This window comes from Struthio camelus, chromosome 21 (genome assembly GCF_040807025.1).
Source record: "Struthio camelus isolate bStrCam1 chromosome 21, bStrCam1.hap1, whole genome shotgun sequence".
NCBI lineage: Eukaryota > Metazoa > Chordata > Aves > Struthioniformes > Struthionidae > Struthio > Struthio camelus.
The window spans coordinates 11835236-11858826 of record NC_090962.1 but is presented as its reverse complement, the minus strand read 5'-3'; the positions used below and the strand labels follow the sequence as shown (position 1 = coordinate 11858826).

The 23591-nt window shown below is 45.3% G+C and overlaps 1 protein-coding gene across 1 annotated transcript; it reads left to right on the top strand.

Moving 5' to 3' along the window:
* Positions 1-8962: 8962 nt before the first annotated feature.
* LACTBL1 (lactamase beta like 1) lies at positions 8963-23237 on the top strand. Its single transcript, XM_009689612.2, has 6 exons — positions 8963-9101; positions 10575-10684; positions 14418-14575; positions 15815-16062; positions 18793-18898; positions 20413-23237. The coding sequence occupies exons 1-6, from the start codon at positions 8996-8998 to the stop codon at positions 21389-21391; spliced, it is 1707 nt and encodes a 568-aa protein (XP_009687907.2). The 5' UTR covers positions 8963-8995; the 3' UTR covers positions 21392-23237.
* The last annotated feature ends 354 nt before the right edge of the window (positions 23238-23591 follow it).

Here is a 23591-nt window from a genome sequence, read left to right as displayed (position 1 = left end):
AGAAATGCTAGTTTTCATTGAAATGGGCAATTCTAATCGTACGACTCCAGGAGCTGCAGATTGAGGTAAATGTAAAAAAACTCATAATGCCCAGTAAGCAGTTCTTAAGTCTGTATTTTTCTTTCACTGGCAGAAAGATTGAACTGCTTAACATGTATTATTGACCTGCAGATATTCATGGAGGTTCACCTAGGACATGTCACGTTTGCTGTACGTGTAGAGCTCAGTGCACAGAATATTTTTGAATCAACATTATGTTGGCAAGCTGAGGAAGAAAAAGGCTTTTTATTTGCATTGATGTTATCCCCTTAAAAAAATCAAATGCATTCAAAGGAGCATTTTTGCATCCTTGTCAGGGAGCAGGAGGAGCTGGCAACTCCAGTACCGAATATTTCTTCAAGTCCAACGCTCTGAGGCCACTGATTCATGCTTTCCCATTCCCTGAGGTTGGCAATACTATCTAAGGGCAATGCTGACCATCCTCTCCTCCATCAATTGAGTCTGCACTGTTGTGAGCATGGCTGGATACAGGAACAGTCAGCTGGAGCCCATTTGGTGCTCCGTCCTCTTTTGACTCCAAAGCTCGCTTCAACCTTACGAAACTGTCAAGAAAACGAACTCACCGGTAATGGGACACAAAGGCTGCCAGCAGTGTCCGGTGGGACGCAGAGGGCTCCTGACAGGACAGCGGAGGCTCCGGCTGAGCTCTGCCATCTGGGACGGCGGAACAGGGGAAATCCCCCTTCACCCCGACATGAGTCTGAAGGCTGGGGTTGAGAGGAGGGCGGTGAGAGCTGCTGATTTCTTCCCCTGCTGGAGTCTCCCCATTGTCCCTGCTAAAAGATTGACAGCCCCATAATGAGATGAGAGAGTGGCTGAGCCCATGGTCCTGGAAGACAACACACACTCATCACTCTCCCTAGCAAATGGAAAGTGCCCAGACGTTTCCCCTTTAAGCTACGTACACATCAGGACCTGATTCAGCCACACACAGGCTGTTTCATTTGAAATCATGCAAGTGTTTTGGGTAAAATTTCATCCAGGCAGCTTCTGCTCGTTTGTGTCATAAAACATGCAGAGCAGGGAAAAAAGTGCTTCCATAGCAGGGCAGAGTCCATTTAAGCCTGTGTGCGTCTCACTTCCACAGCCCTTAGAGACATGATTATTCACCACTTAGTCACTGGGCCTGTTTGCTTTGTTGCTAAAGCAATAGCTCAAAGGCACTTTCTCTTCAAGGCTGGGACCCAGCACACCTATGTGCACAAAAAGAAGTTATACCAGTTCCTGCCAGCTAGCAAAAGCAAACCTTCAAAACTCCTCTGTGTATGGATCTGTCCCAAACTAGCAGCTTAGGGTTGTTTTCCCCAGTTGTTTTTCTGCCGGTGGCAGAATATACTCCAAGGCAGAGGTTTTGCATCACAGCACTGGGAAAAAGGTCATACCTGAGAGCTCTTCTTGTGTCGCCTAAGTTTAGCTAGGAAAATTGGAATGAGGGAGGAAATGAAAAAGGAGGAGAAGATTAAGTTTCTGGGAAAAAGAAATGCATTAGGTCCCTGCAGGATGCTGCTGACGGGAAGAGGTTGTAGGAGATGTGATAACTCATGCTGCTAATTTACATTGTCTCTGCTTTAGCCCCATTAGTGCTGATGAAAAACGCTGTTTCTAGGCAGGGCTAACCGTATAATTTAGCTGCGGAGAGCCTGCTTGGAGCTCTGGCTCAGTGCTACAGACAGAGAGTGCAACAGCTGTGTCTGGCCAGCCCCGCTCAAAGTGTGTGCAGATGCGTTTACGCTGCACACTGTGCTGTGCCGTGGTCCTTGGCTGGCTCCAAATGAGACATGATGGGATGCAGTCAAACTGCCCCCAGGACTGTCCAGGCCAAGCGCAGATCTTCAAGTAATTCTGCAACTCAGGCCCAAAAAGCCTTTGGACAGCTGTCTGTTTTAGTCATTTCCTATCCCACCAGGTTCCTGGGTACTTCCAGGTTGAAGCTACTTCATGAACTGACCTTTAAATCCTGAGGCTACATCACTTTGCTATAACTGGCATTATGACAGACAGATTCTGCTGTTTGCAGCCTGTTATGCACAGCAGTGGGATAGCAGGGTGGAAAATTGAACTTTACTTTCCTTGTTGCTGTTCCCTGGGTCAGAGGGATGCCCTGAGAGAGCAAGGCCACATGCTCTGGAAACCCAGCAAACCCAGAAGTACTGCAAGGGCTAAGACTGACAAGCAGAGTGCAAATGCGAAAGGCAGGAGCTGCCAGTAAGGAGTGGGCAGGCAGCACAGTTATTCACAAGCCCTTTCTACTTCCCTTTTGCCTCATTTTGAAGTGTCTCTAAGATAGGACCCTTCTCAGGGGGTGGAAGGCAATTCAGTTGTGAGGAGGGACTCTCACCACAGAGAACAGGTCTGCTAGGGGCATTATTATGCCCTCCCTCCCTCTCTCTCAAAGGCTGCAAAAAAAAAGCAATTGATGGTGCAAATACCTCTTGGATATAGCCCAGCTTTTTTAATTTGATGGGTGAGATGGACTAGGCCTGCGGTGGTCAGGGAGGCTATGTGGAAAAACTACTGTTCAATCTCCTTTGGGCAGCCTCACTGGACGGAGGCTGGGTCTAAAAAGAACACAAAATCATGAAAGCAAAAGTTATGAAACACTGCTAACCCAGGAAACACTGAGACTCCATCATGGTTATGGGTGTGCAGGCCCTTCCTGGGGAGAAGCACTGGCTCTTAGAGAGAAAGCCAAGAAATAGGGGGATAATGAGGGAATTGCTACAAATCAAACTGAGGTAGAGATTGGAAACCTGTTATTTATTTGTGATTTCTGCAGAAAAGGAGAGAAAACAAAGAAGGAATGCGATAACAATGTGTAATATGTAAAGAACATGAATTATCTGCATATGGGCTTCAATTCCTTGGCTTTGAGGGAAGATCACTGCACAGACTGTGAAGGAAAGCGTGAAGAGGTTGGTGGCAAGGTGAGAAGGAAATAAGAGTTCCCGCAAATGGAGAGGGAGCGAAACTCTGAAGAGCTTGATCCACTCAAATCAGCGAAAGGATCTCTGCAGCCCAGTTCTGCAAGACCTGGGCACAATTCTGGGACACAGGCACAGAGGCTTATAGTCTCCACTTTAGTATTTTGAGTACCATCAGGAGCTGGGCTGCTACCAGAAATACTGAAATGTAGTGAAGGTACTAGAGAGAATATCCTCATCTGTGAACATGAAGAAAGCAAAGTCCCAGGTGAAGGAATACTACCAGGATGCATATGCAGGCAGAGCTTTCCAGAGGTCACTTTGTCTAAATATGAGGGCTTGCCAGTAAAACACAAGGTTTTCCGCATGTGGAGTGAGAGTCAGACTAGTCGCTAGCTCTGATTCCACTTGAAATCTCCAGCAGAGGAAAGACTGCTTCTGTTTTGCATGTTCCTTGGAACATCTACTGTTGCAAGGCTCCCACTGCCAACTCTGTGCCACCTTGCTAAAAACACTGTTCCCACCCAAACAGATAGGCTCAGGACCATGGCACCAGCCTGGGGACGTTGCAGCATACAGTATGAGCACAGTTAATGCTGGATATGAAGCAACAGGAAGGCAGAACTCTGATGTTATTTCACAGAATCACAGAATCACAGAATCACAGAATGGTTGAGGTTGGAAGGGACCTCTGGAGATCATCTAGTCCAACCTCCCTGCTCAAGCAGGGTCCTCTAGAGCATATTGCCCAGGATCGCATCCAGACGGGTTTTGAATATCTCCAGGGAAGGAGACTCCACCACCTCTCTGGACAACCTGCTCCAGGGCTCTGTCACCCTCACAGGAAAGGTTTTCCTCAGGTTCAGATGGAACTTCCTGTGGTTCAGTTTCTGCCCATTGCCTCTTGTCCTGTCACTGGGCACCACGGAGAAGAGATTGGCCTCATCCTCTCGACACCCCTCCTTCAAATACTTGTACACGTTGATGAGATCACCTCTCAGTCTTCTCTTCTCCAGGCTCAACAGGCCCAGCTCTTGCAGTCTTTCTTCATAGGAGAGATGCTCCAGTCCCCTCATCATCTTTGTAGTCCTCCGCTGGACTCTCTCCAGGAGTGCCATGTCTCTCTTGTCCTGGGGAGCCCAGAACTGGACACAGTACTCCAGGTGAGGCCTCCCCAGGGCTGAGGAGAGGGGCAGGATCACCTCCCTCCACCTGCTGGCAACACTCTGCCTAATGCACCCCAGCATACCATTGGCCTTCTTGGCCATTACAGCACATTGCTGGCTCATGGTCAACTTGTTGCCCACCAGCACTCCCAGGTCCTTCTCTGCAGAGCTGCTTTCCAGCAGGTCAACCCCCAGCCTGTCCTGCTGCGTGGGGTTCTTCCTCCCTAGGTGCAGGACCCTGCACTTGCCTTTGTTGAACTTCATGAGGTTCCTCTCCGCCCACCTCTCCAGCCTGCCCAGGTCCCTCTGAATGGCAGCATAGTCTTCTGGTGTGTCAGCCACTCCTCCCACTTTTGTATCATCAGCGAACTTGCTGAGGGTGCACTCTGTCCCTTCCTCCAGGTCATTGATGAATACATTGAACAAGACTGGGCGCAGTATTGATCCCTGGGGGACACCGCTAGCTACAGGCCTCCAACTTGACTCCGCGCCACTGACCACAACCCTCTGAGCTTGGCCATCCAGCCAGTTCTCAATCCACCTCACCGTCCACTCATCTAACCCACACTCCTTGAGTCTACAAGGATGTGATGGGAGTCAGTGTTCTACCATGGATTCTCTGCATAAGTGAAGGCATGACCACTCCCTCCTCTTTGAAGAGCGTATATAAGGTACTTTACATGATAATGGCAGTACATTATGAATATTTCCAGTTTACAGCATGTTAAGAGTAAACTCCCTCCTCTGTACCCTATTTTCCACTCTATTGCATTGTTTGAGCCATTAAATCACCAGCAATACTCTCTTTTGGCTGCATCCCTGGACAGATGTCGCATTGCTTGAGGAGGGGTGAGGCACAGGCAATAAATAATCTGTGCTCAGAGAGGCTGAGTGCTGGGATTAGTGCTTCAGATGTTCTTAACATCTGCAGCACCAGGACAGCCCCAAATTCATCAGCGCTGGAACGCGGGGGGCAACAGCAGCAAGGCTGGTAAGAGCTCTGAGAGCTTTTTTTTACCTGTTGAATTTCCACCAACAGAGAGCAAGGCAGGAGGGAGCTTTTCTAGGGGACGGCAGCCAGGCTACAATCTCCAGCCCTTCCAAATCTTTGGTATAGTTTTTTAGCTGTGACTGTGATTCCCAAGACTGAGGAGGGTTCAGGTTTTTAGGGATTGGCTATATGACAGAGGCGAGGCTGAAGAGGAGAGGCCTGGAGGGATCCGGCAGAGCAGGCATGATGGACGTGTCAGCCCTGAAGAGCTCTAAGCTCTAATTCCTTGTGGCTGGGCACTGGAGTGAGGATGGGACCTGGCAAGTCACAGAGCTCGGATCCAGCCCCTGCTGTGAAAACAAGGTCCTGACAAACCAGAGACAGTAGGAAGCCATTGCTGGGAACTGGCCTTTGGCTCTGGTTTATCTCCCTGTCCGAAAGCTGTTCCTTCCCTGCTGCTTCACTGATGAGAGTTGAGTTTTGTTGCTCTGTGTTAGTAGAAAATCTTCCCCTATACTTTTGTGCCCGGGCTTTCCTCTTTGCTCTGACTCTGTTTTCCTTCCTGCACTAACCTTTCCTTCCCCTTCATCACAGGGATTTATGCATTTTTCATTTGTGGAGACCAGTAGCGCAGGGGATGAGAAGAGACTCCTGAGCAGGCATGGATGGGTTACAGCTGCGGGTAAGGCTATCCCTGTGCAAATCTCAGCCTTCCTCTTTTCCTCAGAGTCCTCAGGAAGGAAAATACCAGCCCTGTCTATAGCTAGTGAGCCTGTTTGCTGGGAACCCTGTCTATTACTGCAGGGGAACTCCAGGACGCTATTCAGGATTAACCCCGGAGCATGCCCGAGCTCCTGCCGTAAGCTCCTCCATCTCTCCTCCCCACAAACAGACCAGCCTGCCCCCTCCCAAGCCTACCCATGGGCTGCTGGCTGGAGGCACGCAGGGGCTGTCCACCTCATGAGTTAATCGCCTCCTGTTCAAATGTCAGGAGGAGATGAAGCTGCTATAAATAGATCGCAAAGCCCTGATGCTTTCAGCTGTGATTCACACACATGGCAGAGAAGCATTAGAGAGAATTAACATTCAGTCTCTCAGGCACTTTCCAGAGAGCAAATTCCACTCTGTCCCTGTCACTTAATCTCCTCACCCAGGGGAGATCTGCAGCACTTTCTGAAAGCTCTGAATGGGTCCAATGGACAGGGAAACCCAGAGCAGAACTGACAGGTGGCTAAAGAGGAAAAGCTACTTCAGCCAAAGCAGCCCGTGATGAGCAGCTGCATTTAGGAGCATGGCAAGGCACTCCGCTCCACCCTTACTAGGCTTGAAATCAGCCGATGTGGATTTGGTACAGCAAACGCACACTGAGTTGCCTGACAACGGCCTCTGTGATTGAGACGGCTTCTGGTGATGGTATGTGCAGGGAGCTGGGAATATTTCCTGCCCTCCTGAACCTGTGCTACGATGTGCCACTGACGGAGTGGCTCATAGCATCTGTAGTAGTCTGCCTAGAAGAGCATGGGGAGGGTGGGAAGACCGTGTACCCTGGGATTGCTTCTCATGGAAAGCTGTATGTGCTTGTTCCTGCATGTGTCTGCATTCATTTGAATGTGCCTAAGTGCTTGGTACAGCCTTCCCCCTCCTATATTGTTTTTATGCTATTAGCAGTGATTGTCACTGAATAACGTACACAAGATGGAGAAGCCAGATGAAAGGAAGGTGAGATCAGACAAGGAGATGTGAGCAGTCTCTTTGTAGATAACTATCTATCTGTTTGTCTGCCTGTCTCCCAGGTGTTGAATCAGTTCATCTCCTTAGCATAATGCATATTCCTTTCAGCCAGAGCTAGACTTCTGCCTGTTTGGTGCCCAGTGGATAGAACAGAGGTCCATGTCTCTAGTTTCATAGTATGGCCATGGTGGCAGTGGATTATGGGGCAGAAAAGGAACCAGACATTCAGGGCTTTCATGATCCACAGGAGAAAATGGGGAATTTGGACTAAAGGATGAGAAGAGTTTGGTGTCAGTATCTTTGGGTCATTGGTTAGTGGTCTGGGGGTATGCAGTTCATGAAGTGAGGCATGTACCAGAAAATTTCTTCCCTTCACCTTTCTCTTAGAGACTCAGGAATCCAGGTTTCTCCGTGAAGAAAGAAAAGGCAAAAAAATGGCTGGGAAACTGTGGTTTGGTGGGAGAGTCACCTTACTACGATGGAACTAAATATAAGAAAATCATTCCATTACTACTCCAGGGAGTAGTAATGGAACTCCCACTCCTTGCTGCATCCCACTCCTTGCTGCAGGAAAGAAGTGTCTCATTGCAGCTCTTGGAAACATCCTCCAGCATAAACGAAAACCTGCCAGGGTGTGGACGAGTAAACACAGATCTCGACACTTGAGCTTTTCCTAGTGTGGATCTGGGTTCCTACCTACTAAGGCACTATATAAGACTGTGTATAACTAAGCAAAGCTCTTTTTGGTGTCAAACAGGCATTCTCAAGTAACAAATGTCACTTGGTCGGATAGCTGAAGCGTGGAGTGTATGTCTGCTCTAGCAGGCTCAGGTGGGTCTGCAGGCACCTGTGTGGTCTTAAGCTACCCTGAAGGCTTAAGGATGTTATGGAAGAGCTTAGAGTAAGTTGCACCTTCAGAAGTTTTTGTGGGAACGTTTGAACAGACTGAAAGGCTTTGTAAATAATTGCGATATCCTTCTGTTCTCGTTTAGAAAGTAGGATTTCAGCTTAGTTTTTGCAAGGGCTAGGTTCTCCTGCTGGATCCTTCCTCACAGTCAGAAAGCCATCTGCAAGTCTGGAAGTGGCTTTGCAGGATTCCTTGTTGTTAAGTGATAAGGCTCATTTGCCTGCAGAAGCTCTTAGATGAACCGTCCTGTATCTGAAATCAGAGAAAAGGGCTACGTGGAAATTTAAAAGGAGTGTTTTAGTCTGTCTATACTACAAACGAGTCCAGACAACCTGAAACAGCTTTGGAATGTAGACCATATTGGATGCAAATGGCAGGCCATATGTTTTATAACGTTAATTGCCAAACTTTCAAAAGTACCCTCCTGACCTCCTACAGTCAGTGAAAGAGCAGAGCTCGTGCTTAGGCACCTAATCATTTGTCATCTGTTCCTTGTTATTCTTTAACATGTATGTGGTGGTATCACCAACCTGGATGATCTCCAGCGTAGAGAGCTGTACGAACCCAGAATATTAGCCAGTTTTTCAAAACATGGCTTCTGTAAATGCCAAGCTTACAGATGGTACATGGCATCATGGGAATTACAGGGACAAAACAAGATGGTAAAGGCAGTACATGGTGAAAAATTCTATCATTTTGTCTATAAAAGCTGGATCTGTTCAGACAACCTGGCTGGTGGCAGCCATGAACAGATACTGGACTCTGGAAAAAGGGTTTAGAAAGGATATACAGGAATAAGTCATGGCAGCTGAGATGGGAGGAAATGAGAGAGATAAAGGAGAATCCTGCCAGCCTGGGTTGATGAGGTTCGCCTGCAGGTTGTGGGGAAGTCAAGCTCTCAGCAGTTGGACAACTGGTGTTCTTCTATGGCAACCAAAAATGGAGGGAGATTAACATCTTATGGAACTCATTAAAAGACAAGAAGACGTTTCCGGTGCCAGGCATTGCAGGTTGGTGTGATATGCCCAGCTCTTGTGCTGCAAGATTACTGGAATTGGTCCCTATCCCTCCAGTAGCTTTATTCTCTGATTTAGTGCGTCTCTTTCACCTAGCTGATATGCGTGAGAGGCAGTTCCTCTCTCTGCTGTTCCCTCTAAGATCATATCTGTTCTGTTTACAGCAGGCGTCCAGCAGCCGGGGCCTCCTCAAGTTCTCTGTTATGGAAGTGAAGTGGATTCACGTCTTGGTCATCTTCTTCCTCCTGCTCTCTGTTGCTATGATGGGCTGCTTCCTCTGGCAGTACAGCCTCCCCAAGGTGGAGCCCAGTAAGTAAGCAGCTTTAAACCAGCCCATGGTTTGATAGTGAAGCTTTTGAGCACACTAAACACTTTTCTTGCGCCGTGTGGCTGTTTTTTCCTCAAAGAGTTTACAGCACACAAACTTACCACTTGCTAGTTGATGCAAGGACAAAGAGGAGAGGACTATAGGGTTAACAAGGTGCCATGAAATTCTGCCAGTGCCAGAGTGATCTCACACTCAGAAGAAAGTTGGAGCGGGGGCAGGAAACGTCTTCAGGACCACTAACTCATGGATGGATTTGCTAACATGTCTAACTTTAACCTTAATTAATTCATTCATCAAGGGGTGGGCCATTTTATTTCACATTTTCTCTTTTTCTTTGGCACTCCAGCTTAAAACTGGTTCTCTTTTACAGCTTACATGTTGTTTAGCTCATGAGTTTGCTTTCTTCCCCTAATCTTAGATCTTTGGGCCAGCTCAAGTCCCCAATTCACGCTCAAATTCCTTTTGTTGATTATTGTAAACTCGGAGGACAGACTCAAAGGCACTGTGTGTGCAAGGATGAAACATGCACAGTGTAACTGGATCAAAGTTTTAAGTAGCCCAAAGGTGGCATAAAATGCACAGTGAAGGTGCCAGTAACAGACCAACAGACTAATATTGTCTAAAAAGATTTCAAACTCCACATTTTTATCACAGAATATCAAAGGCTTCCTGTAAGATCTTTGGGGTCCATCCTCAGTCAGTGCAAAGGCTATGTAATGCCATTTCTTTTCTGATCTGTATCTCTAATGCTTCAGGCCGAGTGAGTAAGAGGAATGAGAAATCATAAGCATTTTGCTTATAGTGTACCGAGCAGAGGAGCTGTGCTTTGGGATACCTTTGAGTCAACTGAGAAAACAGTGGACCTAAGTGGAAAGGTTCCCATTTCTCAGTGAAATGAAAGATCTTTGTTTGCACCAAAAATTCAAGATGTGTTTATGCTGTATTAAGAAAACAATTAATTCCTGTATACCGTGTGTACTGTGTTTGTAGCCCACCATCTGTTATAGTCTAACTTTCAGATGGCACTGACGGTTCCTGAGGTCACAATATGCATGGGACAACCCTGTCCTCCTGAATCCAAACTCAGACCCTCCACAACATGTGGGCAGGGCACTTCCACCAGGTCTAAGCCCACTAGCAGGTGCCCTCAACCATCGCCTGTACTCCCAGTCCCTCATTCTTCCGGGCTGCAGAAGTCAGTGGAGCCTATTTTAGCTCCTGTCTAACCCATGTGCTATATGATGTCGGAACGAACATAGGAGAATCTAGAGCGCTCTACAAATCCTGTATTTTGTCAGGTGGAAACAATCCAATATCCTCTATTTGACGATGCAGAAGTCTCCTTCAGCTTTGAACAACACAAGCGAAAAAGCTAGCTCTGACTAATGGATGTGGTTAAAGCTTATTAGTCTGTCTATTCAAGTAACTTCTGCCATCTTTGAAATGTTTCCCAGGCCCATCTGTGATGGAAGTGAGATCAGAAGCTGTACAGATGTGTCCCCGCTATCCTGAACCGGTACCACTGGACCACCCCATCCCCATTCTGAAGGATGCACTGGAGAAGGTCTGTGAGGAGACAGAAAGGAAGGGAGACATAGTTCATAACTTCGCTGTTCTGAAAGTGTAAAGGAGAGAATATATATTTTGCACCTGAGCGTCTCTGGGGAAGGAGATGGGGTGCGGAGGAGGTAGATGACCAGTGAATCCAGAAACAGAGGTATATAATTCCTTCACTGAACATATAAAACAGATTAATAAGCAGTTATTTGATCCAAAGCTTAATGAACAAACAGCATTACTTGTCCATCAGGAGGTCTGGTGAGCATAATTCAGCACAAAATGACAGCTGTTCTTGGTCTTGACAACTTATCCTTGTCTACTCTTAGGCAGCCTTCCTATTCTGGCAAGTGGTTGACCCAACAGTTCCCATTCATCAGTGACCATCACTTCCTTATTTTATTACTTTGCTGGCTTTCTTGCATGCCAGCATTCAAACATTAGAAAGTCACTTGGAGCTAACCTCAGAAAAGAGGGAGGGAAGAGAAGGGAAGGGAAGGGAAGGCAAGGCAAGGCAAAGCAAGGCAAGGGAACCTGCATCCAAATCAAAGAGAGACCTGCTTTTCCTCAGCACGATACACTGTCTTTGAAGTTTTAGCACTGGCTGAAATTCTAGTAGGCTCTGTTTGGAATGAGGAAATACTGTAGTGTTGCCTTGACTGGATGGGCTATAAGAACAGCCATGCTCTGACAGGACACTCCTGATTTTGGAGACCCCTATCATATAATATATCCTCTCATTTGTCTCTTTTCCAAGTCCTAGCTTAATTATTCATTCATAATAAGGAAGGCGTCTCACATCTTGGATCACTTTTTTCACCCTTCTTTGAATCATTTCCACTTTAAGTGTACCCTTGTGGAGATGTGGGGAATCGGAACTCTAGACAGTATTCAATATGCAAGTGAATCAAGGACTTACACAGTGATAAAATGGAATTTTCTGTTTTATTCTGAGCTACTTGCCTAATAATCCCTAATATTTGGGTTACATTTTTGCCTGCTAGTGGGCATTGAGCAAATGTTTTCATAGCACCATCCATCATAGCCCCAAGCTGCTAATGGTCAGCTCCCTGCCCATTGCTGTGTCTATGTGAAATTAGGGTTGTTTTCCCCCATGCATATTACTTTGTCCGCACTTATTTTTGATTGCTATCACTTCACACTCATTTTTATGAAGTCTCCGTCGCTGTCTGTTGGGTTATTGCAGGGGAGTATTTTATTGCTCAATTTGGATTAGTCAGAGAGCTGGAGAAATGTGCAGAACAGTGTCCATCAGAGAGTCATCTAACCTCCCTTCCTTTTCTTCCTCAAAACTGAAGTATCCAAGCACTTCATAAACTTCTTTGAAGTAGGCTGGTAAAACTAGTCCTATTTTACAGATGAGAATAAGGCCTAGAGAACCTAAACAGTAGTACATAGAAAGACATACAGATCAGAGGGGAGCTTAGGCAGCAGCACCTAAAAGGTATATTTTCAGAGGGCCTCAGGTTCTGCCTAGGCCTACAGACACCTGAACTCTGTAAAGTTTATTGAAGTACCTGAAATCTGTGCTTAATGGAGCTTGAGCCTCTCAGCCCTGTCTCTCAGCAGCTCAGCATCCATCTCCTGACAGTATCAGCCAGCACACTGGAACTGCCTGTTGCTCCCAGAGGGGTCTTGGTCTTGTCAGCATGCTCACCACAACACATCTGCTGGATTGCAGCCTGCAAAAATTGGAATGCTTTCCGAAACCCTTTCAGTCATAAATGAAGAAAGAGAGAGTGAAAGGAGGCTTTCTTCCTAGTACACAACAGCCAGAGATTTGGTCACCCATACAGACAGCAAGCAACCCACCAGCAGTCCTTCCTCTGTCCTACAAGCATCAAAGTCCCATCTCTCCTTTAGCCAGGGTTATTCTGTTGCAGGGGCCAAGACCTAATTAGATGTGGCAGCTCTGGACCTTAGCATGGTTAAGGGCCTTGCTCATTGCTAAAATGAGAATCAGGGGTAGAGCAGGTAAACTGAGCCTGCTTCTCCTATTTTTCAGGCCACAACACTGACTACTAGACCGTTTTCCTCTTTCCTTTCTGGCCACATATACGATAGTGGTAGTGACTCCCCCAGGGCTGGGGGTGTGAATTCTCTGATGAGATCAATGCTTTGAAAACTGAGGTCGGAAAGGCAGCAAGCTCCAACCTCAATGCTGATGTTCAGAGTCATGTGAGCAGGACATCTCCAGAGGGATGCTAGGAGCTGGTTCAGTGCTTGAGCCGGCCTGAGCTCCAGGCTTTCCCTGGGATGCTCTGGCTCTTTCCTCTCCCTCGGCAGCTTGAGACAGTCTGAACCCTCACGTGGCTGCCGTATGCTCTCGCACCCATGGTGGTCTATGAGCTCCGTTGCAGCATGATCTGATCACTGCACTGCTTCACTGCCTGTGAGCAGCTGTAAACTCCATGAACTACTGCCCTATGCCAGGCCAGGGATCCGTATTTCCTGGGACTGGAACTCTGGAGAGCACCAGACACTTCAAAGGGAAGTGTTAAATCCCATCATGTGCAATTATATTACTTACAGGGGAAGGTTTTTCTTAGCTCATGGCAGCTTCATATCCTGAAACAGGAGAGTTTATATTCAATAACAGATGAAGCTTAAGGATATATTTTATGGACTGTGCTTGCCAGAAAGGCCTGTGCTTTCCTCAGAAGTGTCTTGCTAGTGTCCAGATCCAAAGGTATTGAATTCAGTGATGCACAAGTCTGGTAAAGCATCATATATTTCTAGGAACTTTCTGCCAGTCCAGGTAGGGCTACATGCCTGACTCTCTCTGAGGAAACCAGGAGGACCATACTTGCCGACACAATATCACTCTGTTCCCTAGAGGTACTGTTGCATCCAGGCAGTCCAGAGGTGCTGTCAGCATATGGGAAGGGAAGGGTAGTGAACCAGTACAGAAGGACTTGGAGCAAGCTGGGTATTCCCACCGCCTGCTGTCAATGTACCCTCGCGCGTTCATCCGCAGAGGAGCTTCTGAGGACACTACAGGGCCTGGCCCTTCTTGTCTCAAATGCTAGGCTTGGAAGACCACTTCCTACCTCTGAACTGTTCTGTGCAAAGGAAAACTTATGAATAATGATCGTATAGCCTTGAGAAAGTCACAAAAGAGAGAGACCAATGCATTCTGCTCTGCGGGGAGAGCACAGTGGCTGTTTAGGTCTACAAAACCTGAGCACAACAGAAAGTAAATAGAAATCACAATCCTGTAGTCTGAGTGCTGTTACTCAGATGGTGGTTTAAACGTGACTCCAGCTCTAGCATGTTTGGTGGCATGACAAGTGTCATGGGATATTTAAAACGCCTGAACCTTGTTCTCATACGTCTTTGAACCTAACATAGCAGTGCAAGGAATAGATGTGTGCAATACAATTTAAAATGGAAGAAATTACAGTCATTAGAGTATTAGCATTTGTTTTTAATCATATGAGTGTCATAGGTAGTACAAGGATGAGCACCACATTCTACTACACAGCGGACATACAGAAAGATCCAAATAAAGAAAAAACTGGGTAATTCAGCAAAAGCGATCCAAAGAAAGTACATTCTTTTTACCAAGACACATTTGAAAAATCACTAGCTCTCATGCAGACTCTCAAGTACTTGGCATTAAATAGGGCTGATTCTCTGGGTCTAGTACTACATGTTACAGATGAGATGCATTATAAGACTCTTCGTTTGGAAATTCATAATTTCCTGTCCTTCTCCAGGTGGATATGAAGCTGCGCCAAAGGATTCATAGCTCTGGTGTCCCTGCCATGTCTGCCATAGTTATCTACAATGATACTGTTCTATGGACAGGCAACTTTGGGAAGAAGAATGGTTCGGACCCCTTCTCAGTGGTGCCCAATGAGTACACCATTTACAGGTGAGACAGACATACTGCAGGCAGAAGAGTTGGAAGCAACAGTTATGTGTATTGGAGACTTGATCTCTAGGAACAGAGTTGCTGTCACAAGCCCTGCTTTATCCTGCCCTATGTGCAGTGGTTGGCTGCAGAAACCTCTTCTGGGTCACACTGAATCTTCATGAGACAATACTGCAGCTAGTCCCTAAGTTATCATTCACCTATGGCTTAATGAGTTGTTTATTTTGGGATTTTTTTTTTTAAATTTGATCTATCTTTATTTTAAATGTGAATACCAGTGAACACCCTGGAGCAGTGGTCCTATTGCTCCTCACACAGGAAAACCACCAGGAGGCTAGGGCACAAACCAAAGACTGAAACTGGCACAAACTTTGTGAACAGTGAGGGTACAGTCTTTTGGTACCAGAGGACAAAAAAATTCAGTTTAGCAAAACAATAGCAATTTGGAGGAGTATATTCTGAGAATACAAAGTAGACCTGTAGGCTTATTCATTCTCCCAGTGAAGTCAAGGACATATTGGCCTTTATTTTTTGTATGAAGACAGAATCAAGCCCTGAATGCATATTACAAACAAACAAAGCCCTGATCTATAAAGCAGGCTTTAATTTCTTTAAAGATATGTCTTCAGCAATTTCTAAGTTTGATAAATTTGCAACATATGTGCTTCAATATGACTATCAAATGTTACCGTCAGAATAAACAAGTGTGGAAAGTTTCAGCAGCTGTGATGGGTTGTTTTTTTACTCTGTATCATACTTCATGGATCATGCATGAAGTCCCTGCATACAGGACTTTATTCACTTTCTTCCAGAAGACCTTTTCTAAATCTTAATGTGTTCTCAAGCAACCTAATATCAAGTCTGAATGTGAACTGCAAAACTTTAGTGGTGTTTTAATTTTAAAATTCCGACAATCCACTTGTGTTTTTTACGGTATTTACTAAGCAATAATTTACAAAAATCATCAGCTTATGATTATTAAGTGGATTGAAAAAGTTCTGTAGTCCACTCCACAAGTGAGGAGATACTACTGAAGGCTGTATTTCAGTCTATGAAGCCCAGAGTTAAGGATATTAATGCAAACTGCTTTCCTGCTTTCTAGCCACTCCCTACTGCATTAGCAGAGGTGTTACACTTAAAATTTCAGGTAGTGGGTTACTTGGGTGATTTGCTCTTCCGAGCATCTTCGTTCATGGGTTGCTTAATGCTGAATTTTCGTAAATGTTTATTCCTTAACAGAATTGCCAGTGTCTCCAAGATCTTTCCCACCATTATGTTGTACAAGATGTGGGAGGAAGGGAAAGTCACGTCCCTGGACGACCCTTTGGAACGCTATGCCCAGAACTTTGCTATTAAAAACCCTCTGGGAAGACTTAAGGAACCAGAACAGAGATACACAGCAGATGGACTGATTTTTTTGGAAAAAGGCTCGATGCCACTTAAGCCATCACCTGTTACCTTGCGCAGAATGGCCAGCCAGCTCTCAGGTGAGATGACAATGCTACCTGCCTGCACTTTACACTTCACTGTGCCTTTTGAAAAAGGCCACAGAGAGAATAGACAATATACCAGGGATAAAAAAGGCCTTTGCTGAGACCAGTTCCCAGTACGGACTCTGCACTTTTGCACTTCCCCAATTTAAGGCAGAATCCTTGAGGGCAAGCTGTCAGCAGCTTCGTCAAGTGCTAAAAGGAAGCTCCTCTACAGGCACCTTTCCAGCTCAAAGGGGCTGGAAAGGTGCACTGTGGGCTGGGGAACTGATTCCCCCAGGCAGGATGAATATATACTTCTTTCAACACCATAGCATGACCTGACAGTAGGCTCAAATTGCACAACAGCTTTTGCACTCCATTCCAGAGTGCCCTTATTATTCCGAGATGCAGGGTTGAGGGTCAGAGTGACACCAAACCTTCTTTGCTTTGAACAGATAGACCTTCATTGCTGAGCTAAATTTAGCTGTCAGTGTAGTCCCTGATCTGGGATTCCTGAGCTATGAATAGCTTTGCACTTGCTGACAGAGGACTCTTAATCTGCTGCTGTTATTTTAAGTGGGTAACTCTGATGTCAATGCAAAGGAGCTCACAGGACTGTGGAGATCCATAGCCTCTCTCAGAAATATAGCTGTTAATGCTCAACTTGGAGATTCTAGAATTCGTTAGCCAAAGATGCAGTGTGCTGAGATCTGGTGCAGCATTTTGACTAAACCCTGCAGCACCTACGATTTAGCCCCTCATCCTATCCCAAGACTGCAATAAATACCCCAAATTAGGACTTAAGTTCAAAACAGCATGTAGACAAAGTCCAGTACCTCAGGAGGGAGCAGACCATCAGCTGAAGCTAGCCAAGAGACTAAAAGCCAGCTTTGGCTCCTAGAAGTCAAAGGTTTGCTTTTCTGCTCCAATATATTGTTAAGCACCGAAAAGATGTGTAATGGTGAAGTGTTTCTGCCAGACCTTTGAGGGTGGATGAACACCTCCCTTGATGAATACCTCCCTTGATGCATAGTTTCTGAGCCCCTGTTTAGCTCCCTTTATGCACTAAATCCTTTTTTTTTTAGGATGTAGCCCAATGTGCCAGAGGTCGGTATATATACCACATCAGCAGGGTGCACTAACCAACTTGGACCCTGCCAACCCAGTAGAGGGAGAAACACAATTTCAAAAACCTAAATGAATATCAAATGCAATGTTGAGGTCACATGTTACATTTCCTGATGGTCCAAAAAAAAAAAAAAAAGAAAAGAAAAGGAGTAGAGTAGGTTCTGCTTAGCAATGTCACTGCATTGGCCATTGCAAACAGTTTTTCGTCTGTATCCTTCCAGTAGAAAATGGTTTATTGTATATCCTCATTATCTGAGCTTTTTCATATCGCATATTGCAAAGAACAGTCCAGAAAAAGAGTTTTCTCCTCAACACTTGATGTGTACATTGCTAGAGTGAAGTTCCAGCTTGTTAAGTAAGTAAGTCTGTGATTTTCAAATGTGCATGAATGACAGTATAAGATGCTTTTATAAATTATTAACAGCATGCTTGTCACGTTAATTAGCAGCCCATGAAGTAGAAATCAATGACTTGGATGCTCACACATTCTCTGGTTTACCATTTCTGGAGCCTTTCAGTGAACCTCAAGAGAGACACTGCACTAGTGGCATGGAGCTGGGTGACCTTTCTAGGTAGTGTGGCATCTTCCTTGTTACCACTGAGGCAAGTGGGAAAAGAAGCAGCCCAGCATCTACTGGAAGATATTTACTGTGTCTCTTACGTGGTCATTAAGCTACACAAATAATCACAGACCAGAAGCAGAAAACTGCTCTGGTTCCAGTTCAAATTCCAAGGTCAGGCCAGCTGGGAAAAACATGTGCTGCTGCTACAAAAGAATAGGGCTTAATTCAGCTTTGCCAAGATTTAGCACATGCTCACTGAGCAGACGATGGCAAGTCATTTTTCTGTCATGTATCCTTCCTGATTTTCTCCTAACCTGAAAACCAAAGTCAGCTATCAACTGCAAGGAGGATTTATTTCCTGATATAGTCCAAGTTCTGTACTTAGTAAGCCACAAACCTGGTGCATTCTTGTAATTCAGTGAAAGGCAAAAGAGTTGTGGCATTTTAAAAAGCCCTGCCCCAAAGTTTTTAGTGAATTTCAGGGTAGTAGAATTAAAAGTCGAAAAAAATCTGTCCATGTTTCCTCATTCAAAAACTGGAGAAATGTTGCTATTGCTGAATCAAATAAGCTAAAAATAGTTTAGCTTCCAGGCCAAGCCTGGAATGGGTCAGAGAAGTTCAAGCCTTTTGTGGAGAGGAGTAAAGAACAAATATCAGTATACAGGGGCTGTTTCACAACTTTGAAGGCCAGGGAACACAGTAATGTAGAAATAAGGGCAGGGATTTCCTGAGCATCTGCTGTGCTCTTCCCTTCCAAAATGTGCTTGGGGATGGTCAAGGTTTTGTCATTTGTCAAGACATTTTTACCAAAACGCAGCAATCCATAGTTGGTGCTGGGGTAGGAGCTACATTACCTAGATTCAGTGGCCTATGACTTACACAGTTTGGCCTGCAGTCTAGTATGAGCCGGTCCCTGTGTATAAGTATATGTGTTTATCGTGGCTGTTTCCATCTTGCTATTGAATCCTGCTTTTTGCTCCTTCTTCACCAGACTCAACATTTCCTGGGCTGGATTTGTCTCAAGTTGTTTGAACTTTTCTTCTTCATGGCACAGGTCTGCCCAGGCGGCTGCGATCTACCAGCCTGCTGTGGAAAGGCAATACGCAAGATGCCCTAGCTCTCCTGAAAGATGATGTATTGGTTGCTGACCCAGGAACCAGGTCAGATGTATTAATTTGTGGACTTTTAGTCTAGGATCATGCCCTTCTCCCTTGACATTAGCCACACCGGGGTCTCCATGGCCAATGGAAAAAGATTCCTAAGGGGAGCTTCAGCTCATCTATCTACGCATAACTCCTGGCTTAGGTTGGCAGGAGTGGCCTTCAGGCATGCCATATTTTCCCGATTGAGTGCAGAGCCCAAATGAGAAGCCTAGATGAGGCAAATTAAACTGCTGTAGTTAAGTCCAATAAACCTTAAAATGTTTACGATGTAGATTTTCAAAAATGGCCTGGCAGATTAATCTAACCGATGGAAACTGTCATATATTTTACCAAGAATTTTCCTACATCTGTAGACATTTCCATCTCTAAACTGTCAATGAGTTAATTCCAATTTACGTACCCTGTTAAAAGCCTATTACCTGAGTAGCAATCAAACCTGGGTATTTACATCATGCTCATCAGTAAGATATATGAGGACATCCGCTCACAGTTTCTAAACCCCTTATAACTTGAGGTGTTGATTAGCTCTGAGGTGAGAGTTTTAGCTCTGTCTCCCTGTTCCTGGATACACTTTACATGCTAGCAGTTCATTCTTCCTAAAGGAACTTCCCAGTCATTGCTACAGAAATGTTAATATTTTCCTGGGAACGTTGAACTTTGGCCCTATTTCAGATATTAACTTTTAGATCCAATATGCATTCATTCCTGAGGTAAAAATATATATATTCAGCATGCTTTTATTCAGCCAGATGGGTTGGAAACAGTTGAATTGGTATCAGTTTTATGATCTAAATAGTCTGTGGCTTCACGCAAGTCAGAAGAACAAACAAGATTGAAAACATCATGAATTTTGAAAACATCTTTGGAAAAAAAATGTGCCCCTTCTAACCCTTATGTCCTTAAACTTCACTCAAGTGTAGAGATTTAAAGCACTTTGTGGATATTAAAGATTCAAGCATGCTGGTGTCTTTAGCAACTTAACATTGCTGGATGCTGCCTTGCAGGCTTTTAAGTGCTTTTTAAGTTCTTTTACTATCTTACGGTAGCTGGGTTGCTTAGGAGTTTGCACCATGTTAAATCTCCAAAGAGGCTTACCTGGGATTTTGAGACCTTTGAGGTAAGCATCTGTACCTCTCAACTCTGCTCTTGAAAAGAATGAATCCATTCTTTAGTGAACATTTATAAGTAATAAGTCAGGATATGCAAATACACAGGTTTGGCCTTTTCTTCTTTTTTTTTTTTTTTTGAGTTGTACCATCTCTGGCCTTCTTTCTATAAGTAGAGGTTAAATAGCTCGGCTCATGTTCCCATAAAAAATTTGTCTTTCTTTCTCAACTTAATAACAAATGAAGGTAACAGGACTGTTATTTTTTCTCCATCCCTCCTCTATTTAGTGTGTGATCTGATAAATGACAGTCTTTCCCCAGAGGAGAGAGACCTAGCCATTGTTTTCACATAGTTGTACCTGCACCACCGTAAGGCTGATGGAGATATATTCCTCTTTCTTTCAGGTGCCATTACAGCAATTTAGCCTTCTCACTGATGGCACATGTGCTGGTTGACCACGTGGCGGAGGGGGAATACCAGCGTTGGATCTCAGAGAACATCCTGGACCACTTGGGCATGGAGGATACCGGCTTTGACATCACGCCTCCGATCCGCTCCCAGATGGCCGTGGGCTTCTATGGCAGCCGGCAGCCAGCCCCTCTTTACGACCTCGGCTGGTACAGGCCTTCTGGCCAGATGTACTCCACAGCTGCTGACCTTGCCAAGCTGGCAATGGTCTTTTTAGGCACCTATCACCGTCGCCTCTTAGAGCCTGACACTGTGAAGACGATGCTGACCCCTCTGTTTAAGTGCTCCACTGACTATTTTGCTAACAAGACTGGCACACCGTGGGAGATTAATGAGCAATTGGGCTATGATGTCATTAGGAAGGATGGAGACCTCGATGGTTATTCAGCTACTTTCTCCCTTATCCCCAAACTCCGTCTGAGCTTCATTGTGCTGATGGCAGGGCCTAGGCCACAGGGGAGAGACATTGTGAGCCAGACATATGAGTATCTTATTCCTGCCATGGAGACGGCGTTCAGGGAAGCAGAGAAAAGCTTGATTCCTCCTCCAAGCCCAGTCCCTTATGTTGGCTACTACACCTATTCCAATCTGACTTTCTATGAGATCAAAGTTGGACCTGGTGGGGTGCTGGTCATGCAGCAGTTTGGGCCTCATGTTGAAGAGCTAATCCCTGAAAAGTACCGGACAATCAAGCTCCACCACTTGGAAGATCGAGTCTTCCAGGTTGTTTTTGACAAGGAGTTCCCATGTGTTCTGCACCTGGGCTCTGCCTCCATCTCGTTGGAGACTCAAGATGGGCAGCTTTTCAATTTTTATCCATTCGATCGCAAGGGCTTGTCTCCTGGTTTTGATGCACCAGGGCTGAACACATACAATGTGGTGCGTGTGCTTCGTAAACCTGTATTCTATAGCTAACTGTCCCCTCTTCTTTTCTAACCATTTCTGGGACTCCGAATCTGTGTCTTCCCAGACTCTCCTGTCTGTGTGGTTTTATGGATGCCACTAAAAAGGGAAAGATGCTGTCCAATGACTCTTTCCTCCAAAAAATACATTGTGTTTCACTTCCAAAAAGGCTGCAAAGGCACTGCATGGCAGGCTGGCTCATGACTGGTAACGCTTGCAGGAAGAACAAGTGGGAATGTGCTGGAGGTAATGGCATTTGGATGTCATTAAAAAATCCCAGCGCTTAAGTCTTCACACATTAATACTGCCTGATGACCCTTGTGGTGATTGGCTGGCATCATCAAAGGGTTGAGAATTTCCTGTGTCTCAGAAAATATCTTGTCTTCAGTCCAAGAGTTCTTCTAAGGGTCTTCAGGAGCCCAGCTGCCATGAACAAGATTCTTTACCGGGTTAGCATTGTGTGCTAGAAAGTGCCACCAGCCTGATACCAGGCCTAATTTGTGACACCTAGGAAGCGAGAGGTCCATTTCTTTCCTGGGTCATGACAAGCAAACTGTGAGAGGTGCAGACAGCAATGTAGTTTTATCTTGGTTCCATTAATTTCCGCAGAAGGAAATTGTAGCACTTAAGTACAGATGCTGAAGTCTACTACAGCGAGCAGGACCATATAAATATATACTGGTATATTCCAGCTGACTTACGTTTGTGACTGTCTCAGTGCATAGGTAGACATGTGTGTATGCATGTGTGTGCAAGTATGGCATTTGAGGACAGGAATCTGTATATATGTTTCGGGCACGGTGTCTGTATGGATACGTACCTGTTCTATTTATGCATGTCCTGTGAAGTGTAAACTTCAGCTGCATATGGTGACTCAGGTATAGATCACTATGCAGATAGTGAAGGTGAAGCTGTTTATTTCGCAGAAATGAGCAAGCAAATCTCTAGAAGAACGATGAGGTAGGATGCCAAGTGAAAGTGCATTAGCCTGGGGAGTGCTACCTTTAGGCTAGGTGCAGCTGAAGGCATCCTGCAAAGCCACAGGTGCATTTTCTTCTCCCTTCTTGTGCCCATTCAATGCTAAAGTAGGCAGGGCAGATGACATGTCATCAGATGACAACATGACATAACTGTGACGGGGAAAGAGTCAGGCATCATGACTACGAGACAGGGAAAGTAGCACCAGTCTTGGCTCCTACAATGCCCCTTCATGTTTAGGACAGTACTGCGACTGAAGCCCCAGCTGCAGCCTGAAATAAAAGCAAGTAGAGGGTCAGGTCAAGATAACTATTACCTTCATATAAAAAGCTTAACTGCAGAGCACAAGCACAGCTGTATGGCATGAAAATCCTGGAGGTAGCACAGAGGGTGGGCATACTAGCACAACCCTTTTTCATCAAAGGCTTTTTGAAGTGCATATTCTCCAATACCATCACTGGCATGAGGCCAGATCCTCTTGTAGTTTGACATCCTGCTGCTTCTTGTTCACCCAAGGTCTTACAAATGGACATGCCTCAGAGGATGAGAAAATAAGTCTTCCTGCCTCCCTTCTCTTTTGCTCTCCCAGGTTTTATTTTGTGTGCAGTTCCTCAACTTTACCACTGAGTAGAGGGACCATCAGTGAAGGCCTAGAAATCTGTGATTCACAGACTCTATTCCCTGCTTTTGTTCAGAGTACTTCACATCCCTGTTAAATGTGAGAAATAGCCTAAGTCTTGCCTTACAGGCAGTCATGGTTGCTGCTGCATTGGTTTCCTCTGGTCTTTGTAGGTGATTACATTTCACACCTTGTACATCCCTGTGTGTTCAAGTATTTAACCTAGGCTATGAAAATAGTAATAAACTCTCTGTAAACTCTCACTGCTGTCATGTGTGGTCATGCCTGGAGTTACGGCTGCAGATAGACCTGTTGCACTGTGCATTGCCTGTAGAGAGGTTCCTCCACCGTGCTGTGGCATGCCTGATGCAACAGTACTCTCCAGGCTTTGAGCTCACAAGTAGATGTTATGTCTGACTGCAAGGTATTTGGGGTGTCTAACTCTGCTTTTTCTGAGTAGAGGTGTTAAGTATCACTCTTGGCCTGTTCTTCTTGCCCTGAAACAAAAGAACTGACTGTTTATCCATCAGCTACCCTGGATAACGTTTAAATGTCTTCCAATATTTAAAAATGGCTGAATTAAAATTAGGCTCTACGCCCACAAGCTGCTGGTCA